Source organism: Anomaloglossus baeobatrachus, chromosome 8 (genome assembly GCF_048569485.1).
Source record: "Anomaloglossus baeobatrachus isolate aAnoBae1 chromosome 8, aAnoBae1.hap1, whole genome shotgun sequence".
Lineage (NCBI taxonomy): Eukaryota > Metazoa > Chordata > Amphibia > Anura > Aromobatidae > Anomaloglossus > Anomaloglossus baeobatrachus.
In genome coordinates, this window is record NC_134360.1 from 106,165,880 (window position 1) to 106,176,948 (window position 11,069).

Consider the following 11,069-nt stretch of genomic DNA (forward strand, 5'->3'; position numbering starts at 1 on the left):
TCAGCCAAGGGAATCGGCTCACTCACAGTCTTGTCTAAAAACACAGCCATGAATAAATAATGGTACCAGAATGTCCTCCAAGAGCAACTTCTCCCAACTGTCCAAGAGCAGTTTGGCGCCCAACAATGCCTTTTCCAGCATGATGGAGCACTTTGCCATAAAGCAAAGGTGATCACTAAATGGCTCATGGAACAAAACATAGAGATTTTGGGTCCATGGCCTGGAAACTCCCCAGATCTTAATCCCATTGAGAACTTGTGGGCAATCATCAAGAGACGGATGGACAAACAAAAACCAACAAATTCTGGCAAAATGCAAGCATTGCTTATGCAAGAATGGTCAGCTATCAGTCAGGATTTGGTCCAGAAGTTGATTGAGAGCATGCCAGGGAGAATTGCAGAGGTCCTGAAGAAGAAGGGTCAGCACTGCAAATATTGACTTGCTGCATTAACTCATTCTAACTGTCAATATAACCTTTTGGAACTCATAATATGAGTGCAATTATATTTCTGTATGTGATGTAAACATCAGACAAACACAATTAAAAACCAGAGGGCAACAGATCATGTGAAAAAATAATTTTGGTATCATTCTCAAAACTTTTGGCCATGACTGTAGTTGGAGCATCTCTTGCCACGCAGGGGATCTTTGAAGTACTGCTGAGAGGGGTTGTAAGTTAATTTAAATGTACTTGTTACATCCCCTGTCCAGGAGAACTTTTGCTGGCTGTTAATTTGGCAGGGCTCTGGAGGGAGGGGGGTTCACTCCTGATCCAGAGACTATGAAAACATCTGCTTATTATATTTTCATGACACCTCCCCTTTTTTGACTGCGCTATGGAGGCAGGACCCTTCGGTACTCCTCCAGGCGCAGCTCCGCAGTCTCTCCCCGCCGAGATAACCCGTCAGCGTTGCCATGCTCGCTGCCTTTCTTGTGACGAACTGCGAAGTCGTACTGCTGGATCACAATGCTCCAATGCAGCAACCTTCCATTGGTCCCAGACACGGTGTGTAACCAGCTGAGGGGGTTGTGGTCTGTTACCACGATGAAGGAGCGCCCAAGTAGTACAAGTAGGGCTGTAAACGCTGCAGGGCCCAAACGATTGCCAGGCATTCCTTCTCCATAGTGGAGTAGGCCACTTCCCTCGGCAGGAGCTTCTGGCTTAGGTACAACATGGGATGCTCCTGTATCGACCTGGCTGAGCACAGCACTAAGGCCAAACTCGCTGGCGTCTGTCTGTACCAAAAACGGCCACGTGCAATCGACCGCTTGGAGTACAGGGGTGCTGGTGAGGGTGGTCTTTAACCCTCGAAAGCCCACCTCGCAGTCGTTTGTTAAATCAACTGCATGGGGAAGCCTCTTTCTGGTGAGGTCTGTCAGGGGCTTCGCAAAGCTTCTATAGTTTGGTACGAACTGCCTATAGTACCCTGCGGTACCCAAGAAGGCCATCACCTGCTTCTTGGTCCTGGGGGTAGGCCAGGACATGATGGCATCCACTTTCTCAGGCTCTGGCTTGAGTACCCCCGCCTACCCGGTGCCCAGGTAGTGGACCTAGCTCATGCCCAGCTGGCACTTCCCTGACTTGATGGTCAAGCCTGCTTGATGGATGCGGCCGAGCACCTATCGTAGATGCCTGAGGTGATCCTCCCAGGTTAGACTGAAGATGGCAATGTCATCCAGGTACGCCATGGTGTACCCCTCCAGTCCCTCAAGCAGGTGCTTGACCATCCGCTGGAGAGTAGCAGGAGCATTTTTCATGCCGAAAGACATGACTGTGGACTCATACAGCCCAAAGGGGGTGATAAAGGCTGATCTCTCCTAAGACTCGGGGCTCAGGGGGATCTGCCAGTCTCTCCGGTTCAGTTCCATGATGGACAGGTACCTCGATCCGGCTAGCCGCTCAAGCAGGTCATCGATGCGCGGCATGGGGTGCGCATCGGTGATCGTTATGGCGTTGAGCCCCCTGTAGTCCACAATTAAAAAATAGTTTTGGAAATGTTTTATAGTATTTTAACAAGGGAACAACACAAATCCCTATAAAATACGTTTTTATTAAAATCGCCCAGGTGAAATAACCCGCAAACTCAAATGTCAAACAAACATCAAAAACAGGGAGAAAATAATAGCTCAAGGGTAGCCGAATATATGATAACTATAGACAGAGGTCAAACAATATGGTCACAATTACCAAAAAGTAAATACCTAAACACTGGTAACCCTGATGAGTTACTGTGACTGACCCTTGCCTGTCAATGGAGGGTATGACACCCTAACTTAGCTGGGCGCCCCCTGTAGTCCACACAGAACCGGGTGGTCCGGTCCTTCTTTGGCATTAGGACTATTGGTGAGGCCCATGCACTCTTGGGTCTCTGGATCACCCCCAGTGTCAGCATCTCGTCGATCTCCTGGAGCATGACATGCTGTACCTCCAGGGAGATCCGATATGCTGCCCGCCTAATTAGGGGGTGATTTCCGGTGTCCACATGGTGGAATGCTAACTCTGTCCTTCCTGGCATGTTAGTGAACACGCCCAGGAAGGTTTGCAGTGCCTCCCGCAGCTGCAACCGCTGGCTGGCGGACAGCAGGTCACTTACCTTCGCATCCTCCATGAACCCACTCATCTTGGCCTGGGCGAACACGTCCAGGAGGGGGTCTTCCTCCCCGTCTTTTGGCAGGTTGCAGACCGGTAGGGCTCAGGCCTCACGTTCTTGATGCACCTTCATCATATTGACGTGGAAGGCCTTCCGCCTGCCCCGGGCATGGTCGAGGGTGACCACGTAGGTGACTGGGTTGAGCTGCTCGTGTATGACATATGGGCCCTCCCAGGCTGCCTGAAGCTTATCTTTTGGCACTGGGATCAGGACCCACACCTTCTGACCTACCTGGTAGGTCCACTGCTGGGTGTTCTGGTCATACCATCACTTCTGGTCAGCCTGGGCCTGCGCCATGTTGTCATGCACGAGCTGTGACAAGGCCTGCATTTTGTCACGGAGCTGCATGACATGCTCCACAACAGATACCTCTGGGGGATTCAGTTCCTCTTCCCAGGATTCCCTTACCAGACCAAAGGGTCCCCGGACTCGTCTGCCATACAGGAGCTCAAAGGGGGAGAACCCCGTGGAGGCCTGTGGGACCTCTCGGTTAGCAAATAGCAGGTGAGGGAGATATCACTCCCAGTCACATCCAAGGGACTCAACCAACATCTTCAGCAATCTGCTTAAGAGTGCCATTAAACCGTTTGCACAAACCATTGGTCTGTGGATGATACGCACTGGACACCAGATGCTGCACCTGCATTTTCTTACAGAGAGCCTTCAGTAAACGGGACATGAACTGAGTCCCCTGGTCGGTAAGCATCTCCCTGGGAAATCATACTCTGGAGAAGATGGCCAAGAGGACATCTGACACTTTATCGGCCCTAATTGAGGAAAGAGCCACTGCCTCCGGATACTGGGTAGCATAGTCTACCATGGTAAGGATGAAATGTTTTCCAGAGCTGCTGGGGATGGCCAGAGGCCCAACAATGTCCACAGCGATCCTCTGGAAAGGCTCCTCTGTCACTGGCAGAGGGATCAGGGGAGCTTTGGGAGCAGGCCCTGACTTCCCCATTCTCTGATACAGGAGCGGCATTAGTTGGCAACATCTGTCCCCATTTTTGACCAATAGAAGTGGTGTGACAGCAGGGCCTTGGTCTTACTGACCCCCAAGTGTCCAGCGAGGGGAATCTCATGAGCAATGCGCAACAACTCATCCCTAAAGCAGTAGGGCACAACCAGCTGTCTTTCACTCAGCCACTCCTGTTGGGGGTTACAGGGAACAGTCTCCCGGTACAACCTCCTCTGGTCCCAGAATACCCTTTCCTTATCAGTCTCTGAGACGAGCTTCTCTGCGAGGTCCCTCATTATCTCTAGGCTGACATCTGAGTGCAGTGCCACCTGGAACTCCTGGCCGGAGGCAGCCAAAAGTGACGTTAGTGTCCCAACCTCGCTGGAACCCTCTGTGACCTCCTAGGAGTATGCACCTGGTTCTGTTATCCCCCTGTGTGGAGAGGGGCCTGAAGGCAGCACGCTACCTGCATTCTGGGCATTCTGACTGTTGGTGACAGACCCGATGTAGTCTGTCTCCCCGGGGGATAACAACTCTTTTCCCTCAGTCTCACAGGCTCTGGGGGCTTCTTGCTATTCCTCCCATACTGACTCAGGAGCAGTGCTACTCAAGGGACAGCTACCACCGGCCATGTCATCGTCCGCTGTGACACTGGTCACCTGCGTGTGACCATCCCCTCAAGGTCGTCCTGCCTGCCTCCATCTCTATCGTGGACACTAACTGCCTTGGAGGAATCATCAGCAACGTCACTCTGCAGGGTGGCATGGCTGAGTGTCTCGGCACAATCATCTACTTTATTATCATGTACAACATTTGTAATCACATTCTGGACATCAACATTTGGGTCACATAACCTATTGGGTTGGAGAGGGTCATCAGAGACAAATTGTGCAACCAATCGTCCAAGATCAGTCCCCAATAAAACATTGGCTAGGAGATGCTCGGACACCCCCAATTCCCTCCACCCTTTCCCAGCACCCCAGTCGAGGGAAACCCTGGCCATTGGGAAAGATTGGCGAACACCCCCAACCCCAGTCACTGTCAGGAGTTTTCCAGGGATAAAGTTTTCAGGGGGCACCAGTTCAGGGCTGATCAAGGTGGGGGGGTGGTAGTTATCATCGTACCCTCTTTCCAGCTGGCAGCGGACGTCTTCCGCAACCCTGATGCACAGTTAGCCACATAGGTGTAAGTAATCTGTACTGCTGTATTTGCATCCTTTGGTTCCCGGTCCATCACGAACTGTTGCATGTCCGCAAGACAAAGATGTAGGAATTGGACTTTTATCATCCGGTCCTTTATCTGCTCAACGGTGGTGGCTGACAGTCCTTGGACCCATTGCGCAAAGTTTTTCCTGAGTCCATCCACAACGTCCCTGTTGCTGTCATGTGGTCAACGCTAGAGGGTCCGGAACTTTTTGCGGTACATCTCTGGAGTCAGCTGATACTTCCACATTAGGGCCTGCTTTTTGCCCTCATAGTCTCCACTCTGCTCTTGAGGGAGACTGGCAAACGCGTCCAGGGCCTTGCCTCGCAGCCCTGGGGTTAAGTATCGTGCCCATTGTGCTGGGGGCAACTGGTACTGCAAGCAAGTATTTTCAAATCCCCTCAGAAAGGTGTCCAAGTCCCCATCCTTTTCCAACATAGGAAAGTGCTCAGGCCGGTGCTTAACACTACAACTACTGAGGTAGTCATTTTGACTACTTTGCACTATGTATTTCTATATAGGTGTCACGAGTCCAGTAGTTCTAGTGTTAAAGCTGTTGGCATTACTGGACTCACCGTTCAGCGAGGAAGATGTCTGCTGCCGGACTTGGAGGACCTTCAGTTCATGGTCTCTCCGGGCTTGGCGCTCTTGCTTGGCTCTCTCAGCCTCTCCTTGGACCTGGCGCTCGGCTTTCTCATCTTGTTGATATTGCTGAATGAGCCTCAGCCGTCCCTCCCGGTCCTCTGCAGCGAGTTGCTGTAGGGCCATCTGCAGGTAGGAGTCCATGCTGCGCCGGTTGCTGCTCTGGCTTGAAGCTGCAGAAGAGGCCCTGGCTGCAGTATCATCCAGGGCTTGGCTTGTCTCCCCTTCATCAGCACTGGGGGAACGAACTTGCTCTGCATCCCATTGCAACAGTTCTTTAATGAGGTCCGGCTTGTTTTTGTCATTGGGCTCAATGTCCCTGTGTCCCTGATCATGCAGATGGCTTTAAAAAGCTCTTTCGTCAGCTGGCTGTACCTGGCTTCGGTCCTCGCAGCCATAATTGCCAAATAAAAGATAACAACAACAGCCACTGGGTATTTATCACAATCAGATTATTTCAAAATAGCAAAGCTGTGAATTCTATAGAAGAACCAATTTTTTTAAAACATAACTTTTAATATTAAATTAAAATGTCGCAACCTGACCCCTGTGATTTAAAACCAAATATCCGCATGTATATTATCAAGGTTAGTCCTTTTACCTCAAAAAACAATTAATATTACGGAATAATATCAAGACCCCAATTAATTCATTCATAGAATATCCTTGATTCTCTTATGAAAAAATTGAAACAGTCTCACCCGATTTTCAGAAGTCACTTTCTTAGTAACATATTAGGGTCCAATAATTAATTTCTCGGTACCCGAAAATTGGCATATATTTCTTCCAACATGTTTCATTGTTAAATTCCTCAGGGAAGTTATCTACGTGGCATTCTTTAAAAGATGATACACATATCTGGACTCAATTCAAATATCATGTGGTAGCATCGGTATAGTATTGTTCCAGGTATATTTAAACACTGAGTTCGGTCCTCAAACTTTTGCAAGTTTTTAGTGAAAGGAATGATTGCTCAAACCAGATCACTAATTCTCTATCCCACCGCTGCCACCAATTTGTCATAAACAGCAGGGGGGGTCACACCAAAATCCCACCTGCTGTTCATGGATTTGTCAAGAACATGACTACTCTCTAACGCCCCCTTATTGTCAGGTCAATTTCAGAACTGCCGGACAATAAGTAAATGAGGCTGCTGAGCTAATAATGCCAAATATTGGACGTCTAACAGCAAGGGTAAATATATATATCCCCGATTCCTGCTAATGGAATATATATATATATATATACCTCGGTACCCTTAATGATAGCACCCCAATAATTCTATGCAAGAATAATTACACTGCCACCACCCAACTTTAGGGGTAGCTGGGGACCCATTTCAGATAGCAGAAGGCTTAGGGTTTGTATATAGAGCGAGAAAAGAAGCTATTAAATTTTATAGATTTAATCCATTGAAATACTATGTCCCAAGAATGACAAAAGTATTTTAGGAGTGATACCTTTAAAGGCTAACCAGAAAAATTATATTAGCAAGCTTTCAGAGCACAAAGGCTCCTTGTTCAGGCAAATTACAAATGAATTACTGATTTGCCTGAAGAAGGAGGCACCCCCAGGAAATGGACAATCCTATACACAGAATGTACAGTCATATGAAAATGTTTGGGCACCCCTATTAATGTTAACCTTTTTTCTTTATAACAATTTGGGTTTTGCAACAGCTGTTTCATATATCTAATAACTGATGGACTGAGTAATATTTCTGGATTGAAATGAGGTTTATTGTACTAACAGAAAATGTGCAATCCACATTTAAACAAAATTTGACCGGTGCAAAAGTATGGCCACCCTTATCAATTTCTTGATATGAACACTCCTAGCTACTTTTTACTGACTTACTAAAGCACTAAATTGGTTTTGTAACCTCATTGAGCTTTGAACTTCATAGGCAGTTGTATCCAATCATGAGAAAAGGTATTTAAGGTGTCCACTTGCAAGTTGTTCTCCTATTTGAATCTCCTATGAAGAGTGGCATCATGGGCTCCTCAAAACAACTCTCAAATGATCTGAAAACAAAGATTATTCAACATAGTTGTTCAGGGGAAGGATACAAAAAGTTGTCCCAGAGATTTAAACTGTCAGTTTCCACTGTGAGGAACATAGTAAGGAAATAATAATAAGGAAAGAAGCAGTTTCTGCAAGCACACCACAAACTGAGGCGCCTGAGGTGGGCACATTTGGACAAGCCAGTTACATTTTGGAAGAAGGTCCTGTGGACTGATGAAACAAAGATTGAGTTGTTTGGTTATACAAAAAGGCGTTATGCATGAAGGCAAAAAAACACGGCATTCCAAGAAAAGCACTTGCTACCCACAGTAAAATTTGGTGGAGGTTCCATCATGCTTTGGGGCTGTGTTACCAATGCCGGCACCGGGAATCTTGTTAAAGTTGAGGGTCGCATGAATTCAACTCAGTATCAGCAGATTCTTGACAATAATGTGCAAGATTCAGTGATGAAGTTGAAGTTACGCAGGGGATGGATATTTCAGCAAGACAATGATCCAAAACACCGCTCCAAATCTACTCAGGCATTTATGCAGAGGAACAATTACAATGTTCTGGAATGGCCATCCCTGTCCCCAGACCTGAATATCATTGAAAATCTGTGGGATGATTTGAAGCGTGCTGTCCATGCTCGGCGACCATCAAACTTAACTGAACTGGAATTGTTTTGTAAACAGGAATGGTCAAATATGCCTTCATCCAGGATCCAGGAACTCATTAAACGCTACAGGAAGAGACTAGAGGCTGTTATTTTTGCAAAAGGAGGAACTACAAAATATTAAAGTCACTTTTATGTTGAGGTGCCCATACTTTTGCACAGGTCAAATTTTGTTTAAATGCGGATTGCACATTTTCTGTTAGTACAATAAACCTCATTTTAATCCAGAAATATTACTCAGTCCATCAGTTATTAAATATATGAAACTGAAATAGCTGTTGCAAAAACCCAAATTGTTATAAAGCACAAAGGTTAACATTAATAGGGGTACCCAAACTTTTTCATATGACTGTATAGCCTCTAGGCATTGACACAGAGGGTAATGAGACATTGGCTTATATTAACCTCTGTTCCACCCGCAGCGCCCACCTCTGCTGACATCATGTAAGGGGGGGGGATTTTCCCTCTTCCAGACTTATGGAATCCTCACGGTCCTGATATCGCCGTGTGGGAGCATCCCACGCAAACGATATTACCCTCATATTTTATATTATGATTTTAGCAGAAGGTGGATACCACACAAGGGGGATCTGGTATGTTTTGGGGGGCAAGCATTAATTTGTGGCTCTTCCATATGTCATATGTCCTACAATAAAGCTGAAATATGTGAGATGTGTGTCATTGAATCTTGAGATCATCGGTATGCCCGCCATATCGGGGGGATATATGTATCTCACAATATTAATACTTCTCCAACAGAGACAATGCGGCTGCCCTTGTCTTTTCATCAGAGAAGCAGTTTTTCTGCAGGAAAATTGTACTCCGCCCTCTGTGTATACGCAGATTGTAGTCAGGGTAAAAAGTAGTAGTAGTAGTAGTAGTAGTAGTAGTCGGAGACCCCCTTCCCACGCAGGGGGTCTTTGAAGTACTGGGGAGAGGTGTTGTAAGTTAATTGAAATCTACCTGTTACATCCCCTGACCAGGAAAGCTTTTGCTAGCTGTTAATTTGGCAGGGCTCTGGAGGGAGTTCACTCCTGATCCAGAGACTATGAAAACATATCTGCTTATTATATTTTCATGACAATAGCATTAGCTTTTATAGCTTGATTAATGGCTCATTGCCTGTGTGAAATCAGGTACCAGGCAAAGAAATCAGACATTGAGTTATTAATCTAATGAAGCTGGGCACAGAAAACTCAAACTCACAACAAATTGCCCGTGACGCACAAACGACGGGGGCGGGTGTGATCGCTTATGCGATCACATGATATATCGTCCCGTGTGACGCCGGCCTAACAAGTCATTCCAGTGTTGTCACCCGACAGTTCCTTCACCATATCCAGGCCTCTTCCAAACAGATAAGTTTTGTTTCCCTTCTGTTTCAATGTTAATTTTCAATTTTTGCATTAAAATTTGAGACTTTCAAGTTTTATTAAAATAAAATACTTGTCACTGCTGTATTTTGTTTCCAAGTATTGTATACTTTTATGCACATTGTGTTGTCTTTGCCTTTTCAGCGCTTTCAGTCCACTATTGTGAATGGGAATCATTTTGTACATTTGAATGAGCCAGAGAAGATTGCCAGCATCATTGTAAATCAGCTGTACAATCGGCCTTATATTCACTCTCAGCTGTAACCTTTCACGACTGACGGAGAAACCTTATCGTTGCTGCTGAAATGGATTGCTATAAACTGTCATCTTTCTGAAATCTATCTAAAGAAAATGTCAACCAAAAAATATATCAAAATGTTGTGTATGAAATGTATCTAATGGTTGTGTAATGAAAGACATTCAGTAAAAAGTGAACAATATCTTTTATTGGAAGGAAGAAACTGTCCAAAGCAGTAATTGGTCATACTTGTTTAATTGTCTGACATATTAATAAAACCGTATTTATATCTTAGTGTTCTAAATATTCTTTGTTCTTTGGATTGTTTCACTAAAATAAACTCCCTTTATAGAGGACTATAGTGCCTTGAAAAAGTATTCATACCCTGCAAACCTTTTCATGTTATGCCGACAAACTTAAACATATTTAATTAGGATATTTTCTGATATACCAAACGTAACAAGTCTTTGTGAATTGTAAAGGAAAAAATACATAGCTTTCTAAATATTTTAAAAATATTAATCTGAAAATGGTGACGTCCATTTTCATCTAGCACCCCTGTGTCAATACTTTGTAGGATCATCTTTTGCTGCAATTACTGATGCAACTCCTTTGGTGCATGTCTAACAACTTTGCACATCTAGAGACTGAAATTTTAGCTCATTCTCTTTGCAAAATAGCTCTACTTCAATGAGATTAGAAGGAGGCGTCTGTGAACAGCAATTTTCAAGTCTTGTCACAGATTCTCATTGGGATTTAGGTCTGGACATTTTGACAAAGTGATCTAAGGGGTTAACAGGCGCGGGTGCATCGCGGATCCACCCGCGCTTGTGAGCCACATGTCTGCTGTGCAGGAATTGCCACCGGCTCACCGCAGCAGCCGGCAGTGATTCCCCTGACATGAGCCATGACGTACCCAGTACGTTATGTTTCGTGAAGAGGATAATAAAGATGGAGGCAACAGGTGCAAAACACTGATGGACCAACCGCGTATACACTACCAATCTATGGACGGGGTGATTGCTTAGTATTAAATTTGCACACAAATGGCTTGTATAGGACGCCGTTCACATATGTAGGTGCAGTATAACCTAAAACAGCTTTCCTATGACCGGAAAGGGTCCATAACATATAAACCTAAAAAGTTGTGTAGCCCCAGTACAAAGAATGTAAAAGTTACAAAGTAGGGGGTACAGAATAAGAGAAGGACCACCAAAAAGTCAGGGTTTAATACAAATTGTTTTTATTTTAAATACAAGGTGATACAGGGTGCACAGTGGTTGCAGGCAAAGATGGAAAGGCCTGCACAGAAAAACAGCCCACAGCA

The 11,069-nt window shown here is 45.5% G+C and overlaps 1 protein-coding gene across 4 annotated transcripts in view; it reads left to right on the plus strand.

The window, feature by feature from the left end:
• Positions 1–10,046, plus strand: part of SERHL2 (serine hydrolase like 2) — a 206,762-nt gene extending 196,716 nt beyond the window's left edge. For all 4 annotated transcript variants that reach the window (XM_075320901.1, XM_075320904.1, XM_075320902.1 and 1 more), the window contains one exon: positions 9,649–10,046. In XM_075320901.1, coding sequence (XP_075177016.1) covers positions 9,649–9,768 — 120 coding nt within the window. In that variant the 3' untranslated portion in view covers positions 9,769–10,046. The remainder of the gene's footprint in view (positions 1–9,648) is intronic.
• Positions 10,047–11,069: the final 1,023 nt, after the last annotated feature.